This window comes from Enhydra lutris, unplaced genomic scaffold, assembly GCF_002288905.1.
Source record: "Enhydra lutris kenyoni isolate GAN:26980312 unplaced genomic scaffold, ASM228890v2 scaffoldscaffold48, whole genome shotgun sequence".
NCBI classification, from domain to species: Eukaryota; Metazoa; Chordata; class Mammalia; order Carnivora; family Mustelidae; genus Enhydra; species Enhydra lutris.
The window spans coordinates 11,054,113-11,073,789 of NW_019154132.1; the positions used below are offsets into that span (position 1 = coordinate 11,054,113).

At 42.9% G+C, this 19,677-nt stretch overlaps 1 protein-coding gene across 2 annotated transcripts in view; it reads right to left on the reverse strand.

Moving 5' to 3' along the window:
- Positions 1–17,131: 17,131 nt before the first annotated feature.
- Positions 17,132–19,677, reverse strand: part of LOC111156748 (neural precursor cell expressed, developmentally down-regulated 9) — a 184,768-nt gene continuing 182,222 nt past the window's right edge. For both annotated transcript variants that reach the window (XM_022517809.1, XM_022517811.1), the window contains one exon: positions 17,132–19,017. In XM_022517809.1, the coding sequence (XP_022373517.1) occupies positions 18,508–19,017 (510 nt within the window). In that variant the 3' untranslated portion in view covers positions 17,132–18,507. The remainder of the gene's footprint in view (positions 19,018–19,677) is intronic.

Here is a 19,677-nt window from a genome sequence, read left to right on the forward strand (position 1 = left end):
TTTGTTTTATCTCTACCAATACTCTTTTCCTACTTGTTTCAGTTTATTTTGTTCTTTTCTTATTTTTGAATGAAAATTAATTTAGTGAGTTCCTTAATTTCTCGTTGCTTTATTTTGATATCATTCTTTATTTAAACACGAATATGAAGACTCATACCTTCTGAAGAGAACTGAAAAACATTATTTTCAAATCCTAGCTATGGTAGTGTATTAGGTTATCTAACTCAAGGAATCAATCTGAGAGAATTCACATGAAAAAATTCAGTTAGATGTGTAAGAGAGAAAAGCTTGCTGTTAGTCTCACAAATTAAAAAGATGTCTTTCTATGAAAACATCAAGAAGTATGAATGACCATGTTTCTCTTTTATTATTCCCACTTCAGCCTGGGACTATCCAAATTCCTATTTCCTAAAACTGCTAATTCAAAAAAGGTATGTTCCCCCAAGGAACATCTTTCCTTTAAAACCCTCACCCCTGCTTAACCAAAAATCTTTCTTATTAATATTAGTTGACAGCTCTCATGACTTTGACCAACCGGTTCTCCAAGTTCAACTACCTTTGTGCTTAAACATTTTAAATATTTTATAATGTGGAAGAGTGATTCATTTTAATTGGAGAGAGCTCGTTCAGAATTTCCAAAATGAAATTTGAGCTTACACAAAGAAAGCCTCAGACAGAAAGCCTAATTTTTCATAAACGATGGCAAAGGGGACACACAATGGATGTCTGTCTGTGACCTTAGCGTTTGTGGTTTCTGCCGAGGAGCTCAACAGCCATTCTTGATTGTTGGGTGACTCAGCCCTGGTGCGCGAATGCTTGCATGAAACAGAGACACGCAGCAGGGGAGTTCTTCACGAGTTTGAATTGTTTAGATTTTCTTTTGTACCTATAATTCACCATTTAAACATTCTCAAGTGCATTTGTTTATATGTTACTCAGGCTTAACACTGAGGCCTTTGAGAAATTCCTACATGCTATTATGCGGAGAAATGTCTCCTTGGCATGGGAAAGAAGGCAGTGAGGGGACAGAGAATGTGACCTTGTGCCCTGAGAACATATTCGAGAAACTCAGAGTGATGGTGGGAATCTGGGGAGAGGAGTGACTCCTCCAGAAACTGAGAGAGGAGTGTGAAACAGGTGCCGAGGAGTAGAGAGGCTGTGCAGGAGGCAAGAGCCTGGGCTTACCTATTGGACAGAGACATGAGTAATTCCCCAGTAACGAAGAAGAAAATTAGGTCAGTGAAGAAGCATGGCGGTTGTGTGGCAGGTGAAGTAGCACGAGCAAAGTTAAGAAGCTGTAAAGTGGCTGATGTGTGAAGAGGGGCATGGCTGAGGGAGGTGCGGGCAGGACAGGGTGTGGGAGACTAACCTCCGGTCAAGGAAGGCCTTGAATGCCACACCAGGAGAACACTGGGGGGTTCCCCGCGAGATGGCATGATCACACTGGAGTTGGAGGAAAATCACCCTGAATGCAGGACGGAGCAGGGACACGAAGGGGCAGGGTGCGTGGAGGAGGCTTATCTAGGAGGTCCTTACAGTAGTCGAGCTGAGCAGGACGGTACCGGGCAAATGAGGGGTAAGCCATAGGAGTGGTAATAAAAAGCGGACAGGTTCTATGATACCAGAGGCAAAATGCTATCACTGTTGGCCACTGGTTGGATATAGAGCTTGAAAGAATGGCAATGAGTTTTGATTGTTGGCTTCGGCAGCAAGGCAGGTGGTAATGCAGTGCGGAGAGAGACCGTATCTACAGAGGTGGTCTGCAGATTGCCAGCAGAGGGGTTATGCGTGCTGGAAGGTGTGAGAAGACTGAGGGCCTGAGTTAGCCACATGCCACATGAGCGGGAGGGTTGACCGGAGAGGCTTGTTAAGCAGTGTTGGGGCCCAGCTGATGGTGGGGACCGTGAATGGAACTGTCTGCACGGCTGTATGATTTTTTTCCACAAGTTTGTGAAAGGGATGGGTGCTGACATTTGCCTGGCACGGTCAGATGTCCCTTAGACCAAAGCAGGGAAGCCCATAGATGGAGAAGCCTCCCATCTGACAATAGCCAGTTGGTGAAAGAAACCCCGCTGTCTTTATCAACAGATGGTTAGATAGAGAAAATGCGGCAGAGGCATGTAATGGAATATGATGCAGCCTTAAAAAGGAAGGAAATTTGGACGTGTGCTACAACATGGATGGACCTTGGGGGACATTATGCTGAGTGAAATAGGCCAGTCTCAAAGAAGACAAATACTGGGGCGCCTGGGTGGCTCAGTGGGTTAAAGCCTCTGCTTTTGGCTCAGGTCATGATCCCAGGATTCTGGGATCCAGCCCCGCATCGGGCTCTCTGCTCAGCAGGGAGTCTGCTTCCCTTCCTCTCTCTGCCTGCCTCTCTGCCTACTTGTGATCTCTCTCTCTCTGTCAAATAAATAAAATAAAATCTTAAAAGAAATGTTTAAAAAAAAAAGAAGACAAATACTGTGTGATTCCATTTATATGAGGTTCCTAGAGTAGACAAATTCATAGAAAGCAGAAGCATGGTTGCCAGGGGCTGGGAGAGTGGGGAGGTGTCTAGTTATTTTTTTATTTTATTTTATTATTTTATTTTATTTTATTTTTCATTTATTTATCTGAGAGAAAGAGAGAGAGAGAGAGAGCGCATGAGCCAGGGGAAGGGGCAGAGGGAGAGGGAAAAGCAAGTTTTCCGTGGGAGCCCGACGTGGGACTCCATCCCAGGACCCTGAGACCATGACCTGAGCCGAAGGCAGACTCTTAACCAACTGAGCCACCCAGGGGCTCCAAGTTGTTTAATACAGAGCTTCAGTATGGGAAGGTGAACAAGTTCTGGAAATATGTTGCACGACAATATGAATATACTTATCACTAGTAAACTATGGTGAAAATGGTAAATTGTATGTTGTGTGGTATGTTGCTTTTTTTGCCGCAATTAAAAAAAAAAAGACATACTAGAAGCAATAAAGGTGCTTAACTTGATTGACAACTTTAACAAATGGTGTTCCATCTGATGTGGCTGAGCTGGGTCCTCCCACCCTTACCTGTCACCTCGTTCACCTTCTCTGGCTCTGGCACCTGCTCAGCCTGGGGTCTGGTCTCTTGCCACCTGCTGACTGACTTTATCATGACCTGAGGATTCACACTGGCTTTCTACAGTGCACTTGAGTTTTCCTGTTGCCTCCCCAGCACTGACTCAGAGAGGGAACGTATTGGGTTTTGTTCTCAGCAGCTTGTGGTTGGTGAATGACACAGGTGACTGATACCTCTTGTTAACCACACAAATCTATCCTGTAACATTTAGCAGAAGGTCACCTCCATGATTCATTTGCACACCGCCATATTTTATTAAGCTTAGCAGTGCATTTAGCCCTTTATCTACTTTTTAAGGTGACCAGATCGGTGCAAGAGGAAAGTAAGGAGAGAAGCATTAAGAACGTTCAGAGTTGGGGCACCTGGATGGCTCAGTGGGTTAAGCCTCTGCAGCTCGGGTCATGATCTCAGGGTCCTGGGATGGAGCCCCGCATCGGGCTCTCTGCTCAGTGGGGAGCCTGCTTCCCCCCTCTCTCTCTGCCTTGCCTCTCTGCCTACTTGTGATCTCTGTCTGCCATAAAATATAAAATTAAAAAAAAAAAGTTCAGAGTTAGGGATGTTTCCCTGAAATGCATGTTGTAAGGTCGGGTGCAGGTAGAGAAGTGAGCCTCGCCTTTGACTCTGAAAGGGCTGGGGATCCCAGCTGTGAGAAAAACTCATGCTTGCAGTCTACCATGTTCCCCAAACTCTCTCAGTAAATACCTGTTGGCGTATATCCTTCCCTGCCCACTCTTGGGTTCCGAGAGCACAACAGTGGACAAGACAGGAAGGATTTCTTCTCCGAGGGGGTCACATTATAGGTAGAATTAGAGAAAAATGGCAACAAGTGTAAGAACTAATAAGAAGAGTTCTGAGAGGGTTAAGAGAAGTGAATGTGCTAGAAGGTGCCTGGGAGGGGACCTTGGTTCTGGAGGTTAAAGCAGCTGAGCTCTGGGCCACAACAAAGAGCCTCATCATGACCATCTGGGAGGCAGCCACAGGGCAGTGGGACAGCTGGTGCCAAGCAATGACTTTGGCTTATTTGAGAAACATGAAAAGACGTTCCTGTGATCGGAACATGGGAGGTGAGGGTGAGTGTGGTCTGAGCTGAGGTCAGAGGTCAGAGGTCAGCGCTGTTCATGAAGGACTTTACAGGTCAAGGTTCAAATCAAACAGCGAAAAGGGAAGACCGGAGGGCACTGAGCGGGCTGGTTTCAGGCTGTGATTTATGTTTCTAAATTACCGTCCTGGCTGCTGTGTGGTAATTGCATTGTAAAAGGCCAGTGTGGGAACAGGGAGGCAGGCTCGGGGCCATTTGCCACCATCTAGGAGCGAGATTTCTCTGGCCTGGATTGTGTGGATGGGTCTGGGTCAGGGTCCCTCAGGGAGAAGAGAAGGGCGTGGGACCAAGCCCTGGGGCCCTCCAACAACCAATCCGCTCTTAAGGAGAATTAAGCATTTCTAGGTCTGAGACCCAAGAGAAATTTCTCGGGGTCCTTACGAAGGGACACTTGTGAACAACAGAATTCTCAAAAGCATCACGACCTTCCCCCGTCTTCCCCCGTCTTCCCCACGGCCGCCTCCTTCTGCCCCTCTTGCGCAGCCTGCGTGTTTGCGGGGTGCGGACCAGGAGCCTCTCTGCGCAGCAACCGGGGACTGTCCAGCCCTGGCCATGGGCAACGCAAAACCCAAGGACGGATGAAGGCTGGACCAGGGAGCGACTTCATTTGCAGGAGGTGGGGCCGGTCACTCTGCTGGAGACGAAGAATGTGGCACCAGCCGGTGGATAAAAACCTAGAGTCAACGACAGGGTTTGTTCCTGGGGAAGGTCCAACTCCCATTTGATGGTCAGATCATCGATGAAACGATGCGCCCGTGCTGTGCCGAGGAGGTGAAGGTCAACAGTGCAGGTGACCACTGTTTCCCTGCAGCTCTGGGGCAGGAAAGCGTACCTGGCGAGAAGAGCGCAGTTTGATTCCACTACACCCGGACTTTCATACAGTTTACTCCGTCTTTCCCCCTCTCTTTCCCCTTGTCCTTCATCAAGGAACTGGCTTTTGTCACCCGCTCTACTGTGTTATTACTCATTTTTTAGTAAATGGTCACCGATGTAGTCTAGTGACATCCAAAGGAGCTGGGAGTGGAGGAAAAAAAGCTTTCTGTAAGAAGACCCTTCAGTGCTGTGCTCATTCAACTTTTATTTTATTATTTTAAAAAATATTTTAGGGGCGTCTGGGTGGCTCAGTGGATTAAAGCCTCTGCCTTCGGCTCAGGTCATGGTCCCAGGGTCCTGGGATGGAGCCCCGCATCGGGCTCTCTGCTCAGCAGGGAGCCTGCTTCCTCCTCTCTCTCTGCCTGCCTCTCTGCCTACTTGTGATCTCTGTCTGTCAAATAAATAAATAAAATCTTTAAAAAAATATTTTATTTATTTGATTATTTGAGAAAGAGGGAGAGAGCAGCGGGGGAGACAGGGGCAGAAGGAGAATCTCAAGCAGACTCTGGGCGGAGTGTGAAACCCCACCTGGGGCTCTATCTCTCAACCCCGACATAACCTGAGGTGCCCCTCAACTTTTATTTTTATATGTCATTAAATTATTTTGCTCTCATTGCTTAACAAGCAATAACAACAACAAAATCCTATGCATACTTGATTTGATTGGATTCCAATCTATTGCATGTATCATTGTAAAATCAAGGACAACTTAAACATTTGATAGTCTTTTGTACATAGCCGTTACATACAGGGCAAGCTGTTTTAGTGTCGGAATAAATTTCTCTGAAGGAAATGGATCTTAAATAGCTTTTCTTTCAAGTCAAGTGTCTTGTTTAAATGAACTTCTTGTCTAAAAGTAATAATATAGGGGCACCTGGGTGACTCAGTTGGTTAAGCATCTGCCTTCAGCTCACCATGATCCCAGGGTCCTGGGATTGAGCCCTGCTCATCCGGGAGGCTGCTTCTCCCTCTTCCTCTGCTGTTCCCTTTTCTTGAGCTGTCTCTCTCTCTCTCTCAAATAAACAAATAAACTCTTAAAAATATATATATAAATAATATAATATATAATAATATATAATATATAAATAATTTATATAAATTGTATAAATGTATAATGTGTATTTATATAAATTTATATACTAAATATATAAATATATATTTATATATTTATAAATAACTATAATATATTATATTACATATAATTTATATAAGTAATATAAATATATAAAATATATTTATATATAAATATAATAAATATAAAATTTATGTAAATTGTATAAATGTATAAAAATGTATAATTAATAATATATATAAAATATTTAAAAATCCATCACTGGGGTGCCTGGGTGGCTCAGTTGGTTAAACAACTGACTCTTGATTTTTTCAGGTCGTGGTTTCAGGGTTGTGAGATCAAGCCCCATGTAGGGCCCTGCGCTGAGCAGGGAATTGGCTTCAGATCCTCTGTCTCCCTCTGCCCCTCCCCCCCAGTTCTCACGCTCTCTCTAAAAAAAAAAAAAAAAAACCAAATAACAATAATAATAATAAAATCCATCAGCCCATCCCATCAGTAGAGCCGTGAGGCTGTTTCGTCAGGGTTTGATCCGGATTGAGTCTGGCGTAGTTGCAGGTGTGGAGGAGCTGCTTATCTCGGGGGTTACCCCAAGCGAACACTCATCACCTCCTCCACGCTGCAGTCACTGTGACCTTGGGCTTGGAGGCAGAGCCATCCCCTGGATGCTGTCACTGGTCATTTTCCTGGAACCTGGGGGATGAGCCAGATGGCTTTCTGAGGTGCCCTGAAGCCCCAGGGATGGTTGGCGAGAATGCTCGGTTGGGCTGACATGAGGGCTTCCTGAACTTTGCAAAATGTCTCTTAGTTGCCCTAACTCTGCTCTCTTCCAGGAGAAATGACAGATGAGGCTGAAACATGGGAGATTCTTACCCCTTCTTCATTGGGTTTGTGGTGTGTAATAGAACATTCTCCTATGAAGTTTGAAGTAAGTCATGGCCGTGAGGGGACTATTTCTGATTTTCTGCTGATGTCAGCCCCCAAACAAGGCTGGGCCATCTAGGAAGTTATATTTCCCCTCCCCCTTTATTTCTTGGAAAGTCAATGTAATATTCAAAGAGGTATTCAGTTCAATGAGTACTTATTTTCTCTGTGTTTATTTTATTTTTAAAGATTTTATTTATTTGAGAGAGAGAGAATGAGTAGGGGGGGGAGTGGAGGGAGAAGCAGACTCCTTGTCGAGCAGGAGGCTAGTGTGGGGCTTGATCCCAGGACCTAGAGATCATGACCTGAGCTGAAGGCAGATGCTTAATGACAGCCACCCAGGTGCCCCATCTCTGTGTTTATTTTAACGGAATATGGGGAGGTGTATGTGTGTAAAGGTAGAATGAAGTTCTGGTCGTCTGGGTAGCTCAGTGGGTTAAGCCTCTGCCTTCGGCTCAGGTCATGATCTCAGGGTCCTGGGATCGAGTCCTGCATCTGGCTCTCTGCTCGGCAGGGAGCCTGCTTCCCCCCCCCTCTCTGCCTGCCTCTCTGCCTACTTGTGATCTCTGTCAAATAAATAAATAAAATCTTAAAAAAAAAAAAAAGGTAGAATGAAGCTCTTCCCTCCATTGGACTGTGACCAGAGCAGGGATACATGCTCCCTCCACCTGCAGCCGGAAAGTTTGCACATCTTTTGTTACAAAGCTTCCCCATGTCCCATTTTGTTAGGGCTGAGACCTGAGTCAAGCTTTCATCAGTGAAATAATAAAGGAGCCGAGATACCTCCTGAAAGAACAAGGAATGGGATTCTTACCCGTAATGTCGGACACTGGATTTCAGGAAAAGGTTGTGGTTCCTTGAGGGAAGACGGCCAGCAGCGGAAGTGGAAATCTGGATTGCTTTTGCATCCCAGCCTGGGAGCAGTTGCAATGAAAGATTGATTTAGGGTATCAGAAAGAGCAGGTAGAACTTGTCCCACCCCGGGGTCCTGGCAGCGGGCAGGTTGGCTGTGAGCCCAGTAGGACTGGCCCAGCCCATCCTCCTGGAGAACATCTTGACTCTGCAGAATGAGAAGAAGAGCCCATGAGCATCTGAGATCTCACACAGTCAAAATATTTCCCATGAATACATGTGATAGTTAAGATCGTAGTCTAAAAAGAGAGGCTGGGGAATGGTTTTGATTAAAAAAAAAAAAAAATTAGGCAAAGGGAAAAGTTAGAACCCAGAAACTCTCAAGCCATAGGTCCCTAAATAGTTACTGACACTGGGTATCAAATTTGTCTCCGAAAGAATGTGATTAGCTGGTTACAAAAATCCCACTTCCATGACAAAAAGCTGATCAGTTCCTCGGGAGAAACAAAGCATTCCTGAGGCTTCCCCGTGAATACATCGGCCTATACTGTGCTTACTGGTAACAGTGCTCTTCGTCCAGAAGGCTTCTGTCAGTTTTCTCTGTAACTGATTTTTACCTATAGGCCGCCTGGTTGAAAGGTCTGTGAGCGCTGTGAGGTATCAAGATTTGAGTACCAGGATGAGGAAGAAACAGAAGTGCCAAGTCCCATTCAGAGAGCACAGAGGGTGGCTTAGCAACACAGTTATCCAAAGCCACGGATTCTAAATATGGGGACAGAGGGCTTGACCTCATTACACCAACCTTGCAAGGGAGTATCCCAGAGCTGTGCCCACAGGGATCTATGAAGCATGAAATCCCACCTCAGGGAGAGACATCACAGCCCTCCAGCCACCACCACACCAGTACAAGATGGCACGAAAGGCAATGAGGGAAAAATCCCTTGGGAGGGATTTCACTTTTTATTTGTTATCTTTAAAGGTCCCGTTGTTTCAAAGGGCTTCTCCAGTGCGGGACTGGTAGGGGGCGGTCAGGGAGTGGAGTCATTCGTTTGGCGAGTTAGCCAGTGGGCACACATGGATTGAACGCCTTGTGTGAGCCAGACCCTGAGATGGAAGAGAAGAACCCAAGATGCCCCAGATCTGAAATATACAATAGAGCAGGTCGAAGTGCGGGCAGAGAAATAACAGTACAGCTCTGTATTTGCAGAGCCCTCCAGGTTTAGGTTAAAAGCTTGTATTCACCACATCGAGCGAGGTCTGCATTAGCGTCCGTATTTCAAAGGCATGTTGGTGGCAGAACCTGCTAGAGAAACCCCATTGTCCTCCTAGGGCTTTTGTTTCCCCAACAAACCACAAGGGGGAGCTGTGTGAGGCTGCCCTGAGGGCTCCCCAGTGAACTCGGCTTCAGATCCCCAAAATGCTGGGCACAAATGAAGAGCTCCAGAACCCTCCAAGGCAGTACCCGGATAAAGACACGGTTACCTGGAGTGAATGAGCATAGGCCATGAGCAGTGGCAGGGAGATAAAGGAGTCTGGCAGCGGGAGAGAGTTTCTAGTAAGAGCAGCCGCCTGGGAAGTGTAAACATGTAAGCCCAGTCCCCCTTTCGAGCAACCGGACATGATAGCTTTTCTCTAGAACGCTTTCCTCCACACAACAGGCCCCCACAGGCCCTCTTCTGAATGTTCTTTGCAGACCTTTTGTTTTCTTGCTTGTTGATTTTCCTTTTGCAAACAAGATTGGGGGACCCATTATTCTACTAAAACCTTCTTTTGTCAAATCTTGAGGTTTTTTTCCTAGTGTTGATTGGATGTCTAGACAGATAGGTGGAAATAATTGCCCCTGGGTGGGGGGAAGGGGGAGGAGGACAACCTTAACTAAGTTGTCCATTTACATTTTTACATCCTCCTAAAAATACACCCACACCAGTTCTTTGTCTTGGTATTTCAACATTGTGCAAGACTCTGGACTGCGTTGCTTCTCTTTGCAGTGTTTAAAATGTCCCACTCACAAGCATTGTTCTTAGAGACTGTAACTTCTTTAAAAGGGATTTAAATCACAAAGGGCTCAGGCTGATCTGAAAAACCTCTATTATGCTCCCTGGGTCATAAAGGGAGACTCATAAACTGCTTTTTCATGGTAGCTGCCCGGGGGAGGGAGAGATCCTGTCTGGTGTCTGATGGTATCCTAACGGCCGGGCAGGCCAGAGAAAATTAGGGGTATGTTTTCATTTAACATCATTCCTTGCTGACTCTTGTCTCCCTGGAAAATTGTCCGTGAGGAGGCAAACGAGGGTGCCTTTTCTGTTAACTCAGTTTTCTTAATTATAGTTGTTAGGAGAGGGCTTAAATCGTGTTGTGAGGTATGGGCTCTTTCTTCCCTCCAGGCTGCGGAGGAATTTGTTTTAGGGACTGGTAACAGAAAACCCCGAGATAAAAGTCAGTGTGCTACATTTTTTTCCGTTGCCCCTTTGTGAAGGTTTTTCCCCTGTATGCTCATTAAAAACCCTCTCAAGTTTGTTTTATCTTTTCTGGTTTTCAGCCACAAAATTAGCGTGTGCCTACACGTTCAGGACCTGGGAGGAAAGGAGATAGGTTTCCTGGAGTCTTCTCCTGATAGAGTTTGGCGTTTCTTGGAAAGCATTGCTCATAACACCCTCTTTTTCTTTGCCCCGTCTTGGGTTCCGTGCTAGGCTGGCAGAATGCTCTCTGCAGGCTGATTCCATGGAGATGTGGAGAACTTGGGTGCTTCCTAGCTCAGAAGGGCCCCACCTGTCCTGATGCCCAAACCAGAAACCCTCAGCATCACTCCCTCGCCATTGGGCGCCATATGTAATGCATCAATCGCATTGGGTTCCTCTCCTATGCACCCGCAATCTGTCTCCTTCCGGCTCCTTTTTAGTCCAGGATACCTTTGCTCTTTCTGCTAGAACTGATACAAGAGCTTCCTAACTGAGTTTTCTGGATCCTCAAGCTCCCTCCTCACTCCCTTCCATACTGCAGAGAGCTGTTTTCAGAACAAAGCTGGCATTCGTCTGTAATCAAGATGTTGGCCTTTTCAAGAAGGCTTCCCCTGTGTTAAGCTCCTCTTCTTAGATTAAATCCCTAGATAGGCCAGACAGTCTGTCTTGCACTATATTTCTCTTTCTATCTATATGTATTTTATTTTTCTATCCCTTTCTTGGTTCCCATCTCAGGAGTAACTTTTATTTTAAAGCTCCTCATATAGGATTGACCTTCCATTGGGCTTTTGCCCAATTTTATCTGCCTTAAATTGTTGAAAAGGCATGTTTACTTTTGGTTTCAAACAAAGAAAAGCAGAGAGCAGATCTTCCCTTGCTCTCCTGCCCTGCTGGAGCCTCACACATTAGCTGAGCAGGTAGAGACCTTGGCTGGGAGGCTGGGAGGCCGGGAGGCTCCTTGGGCTGGGACCTCTTGCTTTTCCCTTGATGGCACAGACAGCCCATCCCCCTGGGCCTGGTGGCCGGGCAGGAAATGTTCAAGGAATAAATGAGTCCTTGTTTTTCATGTCCTCTGGTGAATGGCAACAGTTCTTTTGTCATATTTCCTCAAAAACTATGAAGAATGTAGATGTGGTTTATGACTTTTACTGACTAAGGGAGTCGGAAAGTGCCTTTGTCTTCCTGATAGCTCTTGAATTAGCCCCCGGGTTGACACTAACAGCTGAACTTTCTGACTTGACCTTATTTTTGTGGGCCTTCCTGTGTTTCTGTGAATTACGGGTAATATTGGTTTGAAAAAAACGGAACACTACAGTTAGTTGGGAAATGCTTTACCTCTTTTTTTTTTTCCTAAGGTTTTTATTTATTTATTTCAGAAAGAGAGAGAGAGAGAACACAGGTGAGGGTTGGGTGGCGAGGTGTAGAGGGACAAGTAGACTCCCTGCTGAGCAGGGAGCCAGGCACAAGGCTTAATCCCAGGACTTCAGGATCATGATCTGAGCCGAAGGCAGACACTTAACCAACTGAGCCACCCAGGCACTCCTGCTTTAGCTCTCTTTAAAATCCACTTTATTAAGCTATGACTTACATACAATAATGCATACCCATTTTGCGTGTATATTATAATTTTGACAAATACCGGCATTTGCATAATTGTCCTAAGATTCAAGGTGTAGATAAAATACTTTTCCAATATGGTAGCCATGAACCACATGTGGCTATTTAAAGATTTATTTATTTATGAGAGAGAGAGAGAGCACACAAGTGGGGGTGGAGCAGAGGGAGAGGGAGACAGGCAGACCGCACTGAGCAGGGAGCCCGACTCAGGGCTTAATCCCAGGACCCTGAGATCATGACCTGAGCTGAAGGCAGACAAGACGCTTAACCTACTGAGCCACTCAGGCGCCCCATCCCATGTGGCTATTTAAAATTAACTGAAATTAATAACTGTTCCTTGGTTGTACTAGTCACCTTTCAAATGCTCAAAAGCTGCCTGTGACTATTGTATACTGGACAGTATACAATATATATGTAATATATATTGTATATTGTATATTGTACAATATATTGTATATTGGACAGTGCGCATGGCACAGAATTTCCATTATAAATATACAGCACTGAAATAAAATATACTGATCACACCAGAAAGTTCCTTTGCACATGTTCCAGATTCTTCCCAACTCCTACCCTTGACTTCAGGAAATCATTGATTTGATTTTTGTTATTATCAATTGGCTTTGTGTTTTCTAGAGCTTCTTATATTTATTCTTTATTTGGGTGGCTTTTTCTCTGCAAAATATTTCTAAGGTTGATCCATTCATGCTGTTATGTGTATAATTAGTTCACTCCTTTTTATTAATGTTTTTGCTTTGGTTGCCTGTTTTGTTTTGTTTTGTTTTTCCATTTTTTGGTTTTTTTTTGTAGTTAATATACAGTGTTATGTTAGTTTCAGGTGTACAATATGATTCAACAATTCTATACATGACTCAGTGCTCGTCATGATAAATGTACCCTTAATCCCCTTTACGTAATTCACACTCTGCACCCTCCTCCCCCACCATCAGTTTGTCTTCTATAGTTAAGAGTTTGTTTCTTGGTTTATCTCTTTTTTTCTTGTTTGTTTGTTTTGTTTCTTAAATTCCACGTATGAGTGAAGTCATATTGTATTTGTCTTTCTCTGACTTATTTTGCTTAGCAATATACTCTCTAGCTCCATTCATGTTGTTGCAAATGGCAAGATTTCATTCTTTTTTAAGGCTGAACAATGTTCTATTGTGTATGTACACACACACATATATACCACGCTTCTCCATCGATTCATCTGTCAGTAGACACTTGGGCTGCTTCCATAATTTGACTATTGTAAGTAATGCTGCATTAAATGTAGGGGTGCATGTATCTTTTTGAATTAGTGTTTTCTGTATTCTTTTGGAATAGTGTGATTACTGGATCATAATGTAGTTCTATTTTTAACTTTTTGAGGAACCTCCATACTGTTTTCCAGTGGCTGCACCAGTTTGCATTCCCACCAACAGTGCACAAGGGTTCTACTTTTTTAAATTTAAAAAATTTTAAAAGATTTATTTATTCACGAGAGAGAGAGAGAGACAGAGACAGAGAGACAGAGTGAGCAGGGAGGGGGGCAGAGGGAATTGGAGGGAGAAACTTTAACAGACTCCTTGCTGAGCTCAGAGCCTGACCTGGGGTACAATCTTATTATCATGAGATCATGACCTGAGCTGAAACCAAAAGCCCGATGCCCAACCAACTGTACTGTCCAGGTGTCCCATGAGGGTTCCTTTTTCTCCATGTCCTCACCAGCACCTGTTGTTTCTTACATTTTTGATTTTAGTCATTCTGACAGGTGTGAGGTTATACCTCATTGTGGTTTTGATATGCATTTCCCTGATGATTAGTGATGTTGAGCATATTTTCATGTGTCTGTTGGCCATCTGTATCTCTTTGGAGAAATGTTTGTACCTGTCTTCTGCCCATGTTTAAACTGTATTATTTGGCTTTTTGGTATTGAGTTGTATATATTCTTTATATATTTTGGATACTAACCCTTTATTGGATATGTCATCTGCAAATATCTTCTCTCATTCTACAGGTTGGCCTTTTTGTTTTGTTGATTGTTTCCTTTGCTGTGCAGAAGTGGTTTTTTTTTCTCTCTTTTTTTTTAATGCAGTGCCAATAGTTTATTTTCGCTTTTGTTTCCCTTGCCTCAGGAGAGACATAACTAGAAAAATGTTGCTATGGCTGATGTCAGAGAAATTACGGCCATTCACTCCTTTTTATTGCTGAATATTACTCCATTGTATGACTAGACCACAATTTATTTATCTACTCACCTGTTGATGCCATTGGATTGTTTTCATTGGAACTATGAAGAATAAAACAGTTTTTTTTTTAAGTGGACATGTAGATTTTAATTTATTTTAGGTAAATACCTATGATTGAAATCACTGGGTTATGACCAATTATTACTGGTATTTGCTTACTTGTTCTATTAAATACTGAAACAGGAGTATCTAAATCTCCACCTATAATTACAGATTTTCCCTTTCTCCTTTCAGTTATATCAATTTTTGCTTCATATATTTTGAAACTTTGTGTCTAGATATGTATACAGTTAGTAATATTTCACTTTTTTTATGAGTTGACTATTTTATCATGAAATGTCCTCCTTTGTCCCTCCCTGTACTCAATTCTACTTTGTCTGCCAATGTAGCCACTCCAGCTTTTTCTTTTTTAAATCACAATGTACATGATATATCTCTTTCTATCCCTTTGCTTTTTAAAACTTATTTGTGTATTTTTATTTAATATAAGTGTCTTTTAAGTAGTATATAGTTTGGGGGCACCTGAGTGGCTCAGTCGGTTAAGTGTCTGCCTTTGTGTCAGGTCATGATCCTAGGATCCTGGGATAGACCTCATGTGTCGGGCTCCCTGCTCAGTGGGGAGCCTGCTTCTCCCTCTTCCTCTGCTTGCTGTTCCTCCTACTTGTGCTCTCACTCTCTGTGTCAAATAAATAAATAAAAATCTTAAAAAAAATAGTATATAGTGTAGTCTTGCTTAAAAAAAAAAAAATCCAGCCTGAGAATATCTGACTTCTAATTGGAGTGGTTAGACCACTTACTTAAAAAAAGAAGTCATAATTAACAGAAGAATAAACTGTATATATTTCAAGTGTACAATCTGATGAGTTTTGACATGTGTATACCTGTGAAGCCATCACCACAATCAAGAAAATGGGCATTTTCATCATTCTCAAGCAGTTCCCTGAGCTCCTTTGTAATCCCTCCCTCTCCCTCCTCTTTGCAGGACACCACCGACCTGCTTCCTGTCACCATAGTTTGCATGTTCAGAATTTTGTGTAAGTGGAAACAGACCACGTGTATTCTGTTCTGTCTAGTTTCTTTTACATATTGTAATGATTGTGAAATTCATTCGTGTTGGTTTTGTTTCAATTTTTTTTTATTCCTTTTTGTTTCTGTGTAGTATTCCATTGTGTGGAGGTACCACAGTGGTTTTATTCATTCACACAGATGAGCATTTGGGTTGTTTCTAGCTTTTGGCTATTATAAATAGTTGCTATGAACATTCTTCTTCAAGTCTTTGTATGTACATACGTTTTTATTTCTTGAGTAAATACTTAGGAGAGGAATTCCTAGGCTGTATGGTAGGCATAGATTTAATATTTTAAGGAACTGCCCATCTATTTTCCAAACATTGTACCATAGCTCCCTTGTCCATCAAGTTCGTATGGCTTGCCTTTTTGTTTCAGCGACTTTATTTGGTGTGTTTATATTTCATTCACCTATTGCCCATTCATATGTCTTCTTTAGTGAGGTTTCTCTTCATTATTTTTTGCCCATTTAAAAAACTGTCCTTGTCTCCTCATTCTGATAAATGTTCTTGGCTGATGTATGTGGTGCAAATATTTTCTTCCGGTTTGTGGGTTGCCTTTTTCTATTTTTAACAGTCTCCTTAGAAGAGCCAGAAGTTTAATTTTTATGAAGTCCAATTTATCAATTTTTTTCTTCTTTGGTTTCTTTCTTATTTATTTTTCTATCTAAGGAACATTTGTCTACCTGAGATCTCAAAAGATTTTCTCTAATGATTTCTTCTAGAATCATTAAAGTCTATGACCCATTTCATTTTTGTGTAGGGTGTAAGGTACATACTCATTTTTTCCCCATGGAGAGATCTAGTTGTTCAACACCATTTTTTCAAAAGACTTCTATTCCCCAATGAAGTGCCTTGACACTTTTCTTGATAATTCACACTTACAGATGTGGGCAAAATAATACAAGTTATATTCAAATACCTTAGCTGTAAATCTCAGTAAGATACCTGTGTGAAAGAGTAGGCTAAGCATTAAAAGTAATTTATGTAGTTATGAATCTCTAATTTGCTTCAAATAGTTTCAACTGTTTCTTTTTTATGTCTATTCCAAAATGAATTAAGTCATTCTCTTTGACTCTAAAACCTCATGAATGGCAACATCCATATTATGATAGTAGAAATCATTCTACCCATCGCTTAAATGTATAAGATTTCTGGTGAAGCTAAGCCTTGTTCCAGATATTTGGGTTTCGCAATGTTCACAGAACCCAGAATTTTCTTTAAATGTAAATACACTCTGAAGTGATACAAAATGAAAAAATAAACTCTCAATTTTTCTAAAAAATCCAGACCTATACTATCGATACAATAACCATAATTTAACTTCCTCTATTAGGAGTGCCCAAATATGCCAACAGGCAATTCTGAGACAAAGACAAGAGTAAGGAAAAGAAAACCCAGTGCCTATGGAAATTGAGATCGAAAAATTTAATGATTTAAAAAATAGCCTTTATATACAAGATGGGGAAGAGAGTAATACAGATTGAAATTTTGGTTTTAAAAACGTGAAAGGTCACCACTTAGCTTAAAACAAGTCTGTCATCTCCTAAGAAACACACTATACAATGAACTCTATAGGGGCACCTTTCAACTTCTACTGAGTTGGTTTTTAGCAGTCTCCTTTCTCCCCACACGCTTACTCGTCATGAAACGATACAACTTTTAATCATCTCTTGACAGAACAGAGCTTGGAGAACTACGATACGTTTTTTTTGAAAAGCACCTTCTGTGATGTTTTGCTGAATTTTCCCCTCATACTTAGATCACACATTCTTCTCTCTTAAATCCTTTCCTGTTCCAATGATTTGGTTGTTTAAAACAAGTAAGCTTTATTAAGTCAAGGCATACATGGCAAATAAAAGTGTTTTCGAATGGTCTAGTTTAGAACCATCAAATAAGAACTGGACTGAAGGCCTATGGATAACATGCTTACTGACTTGTTAATATGCGAATACATTTACCTACTAGGTAGGAAGTGTCTCATTTGCCCCAAGGCCAGTCAGATGGCTCGTGGGTGTCTTTACTGTGCCAACACCAGCAGGTGTAATGGGACAGACTATGGAATGGGTGCTGTGATGAGCTGGAAGATGGCGGTGGGCTGTATACACAGGATCAAGGCCAAATAGAATTGTAGAGACTGGATGGGCTGAGTGTCGGGTCAGCAGCTGCATGTTTTAAGGAGGTTGCAAGATCAAATAGTGAATTCCTTTAGAATAGGATATAGCCTGGTGGCTCTAACCTTTAAGTGACTCAGGAACAGGTCAGTTTTTCTCAGGTAATGGAGGCAGTAGCACCTAAGAGTTGAGAGTCAGAAGGGTCTCTACTTACAACTGGCAGGTGGAACCATCTCTTCTTTTTGTGGACAGTTGTAGTCTGATGTGTCTTTATGAATTCCTGCTGCAAATAATTTGGTTTTTGCAAATCTAAAAACACCCTTTGGAAAACTTCATGGCCAAGTCACTCATAAATGTGGATGATCAAAAAGTCCCGGGGAAAACATTTGCTTTCTTTTTATTGTGATGTCCTGTGTTCAAACAACCCAGCCCTAACCAAGGATTTGGCCTCCACATACTTCTAAAATACAGGTGCTTGGGTTAACGTATACTTCCTGAATCTTCTTTCATTTTTAAAAGGGCGTTTTCAATCAGAAGTGAGGCATTTTGCCACAATGGGCCAAAGATGGTCAATTTTGAAAGGGGTGTCCAAACAAGAACAAGTCATGCCATGCCTCATTATTGGAAGGTGAACACTTTCACGTATACTGTGCTTCCCACAGTTGGACATGACAGGCTCAGAATAATCGCTAGTATATGTAGAGCAGTATTACAACTAGCTGGTATGTTTTCTAAAATAAAAAAAAAATAAGGAAAAAAATGCAGCATTAGGACGTGCTTACTAAGGTGCTTCTTCATTCATGTTTTCTAATGGAATGTATTGGACAAACATCTACAAACGAACATGAATACACAGGCATACAAACGCACGTGAACCAGTTTCTGTACAGTTTAGGCCTTAGATGCTTCTGTGTTTATGTAAGAACCACACAGGGAAAAAAAAAAATCCCCCTCTAGCTCCCTGAATTTCTGAATGTTGTCTAACCCATAAAATGTTAAAATATTTCATTTTCATATAAAATTATCTACAAAAATAGATAACATTTACAAAAAACCAGATAGCATTTCCAGTTTTCGTTAGAAGCACACTCAGTCCCCCTTTCCATCCTTCTCCTCTCAGAAGGTGGCCATCTCCAGCAAAGAACGCTTGAAGAGCTGGGCGTTTCGGGACAGGTCCGTCACTTGGTGCACCATCTCCTGGAGGGCCGTGGTGCTCGGGTAATGGAGGGCCGCCATCTTGGTTGCCATCACGATCGCCTTGAGCTGCTCACAGAGCTGGTTGCTGGAGTTCATCACTTTGTTGCGAATGTCCTGGGCAGCAACCTGCCTTGTCAGCGTGTCCCCAATGAACACCAGTTTGTGTGCACTCAGGATGACAAACTTGCTGTGGGCCACGAAGATGCGCGGCGGCTGCGCGGAGCTGACGCAGCTGAAGAGGGCGTCGATGGCGTTGAGGAGGGAGATGTAATGGGTCTCGCACTGGTCGTAGTAGAAGCAGAGCAGCTGCCGATCCTGAGCGCCCACGCTGCTGTTTGTGGTCGGGAGGCTCTGAGAAGGCTTCCACTTGGAGATGTCGTTCTCCACGGGCTTGGTGATTTCTTGTTCCAACAACTGGAACTGACTTAGCTGCAAGGGAGAGAAAAGCAGAGTTCGTGAAGGGGAAGGCAGTGCGCCATCTTGGAAGTTAACCGGGGCTTGGGGTTCAAGGACAGGGATTTCAATCCCTAGTAAGTAGTTAGTGCTCGCTAGATGGGAGGCTTCGCTTTCCTAAACTGTAAAATGTGGAGGCTGAAAGAGGATCACTAAGGAATCCCCCAGCTCAGGCCACTGCGGTTGGATTATTGGTCTCTTCTGCCCTGCGGCTGGAAGGCAGCTAGCTGTTATACTCAGCTGTCACCTGCACCTTTATGAAAGATCCATGAGTTAACATTTACCAAGTGCTTAGAGTGTTTTTTGGTATATCGTCATCTCTATATAAATGTTTATTGAACAATGAGTGGAGGCGAGGGAAAATCCAATGGGGGGATCTCCTTATCAAGTAAATCGCTGACAGTTGGCTCCTCCTCTGGGAAAGCCTTGACTCTGTCCCTTCCAGACTCTTAGATAATTGACCATCCACGACCCCTTTCTGTTTCTCCTACTCTTGCAGGCAAGATTTGTAAATGTTAGGCAGCACTACAGGAGAGACTAACACCTATAAATACATGTGCAGAATCTCTAAGGGAATGTGAATGCTAATTGTTCATCAGAGCGCTTAGCCACCCAGAGCTGTTGAAAGAAAAGAAA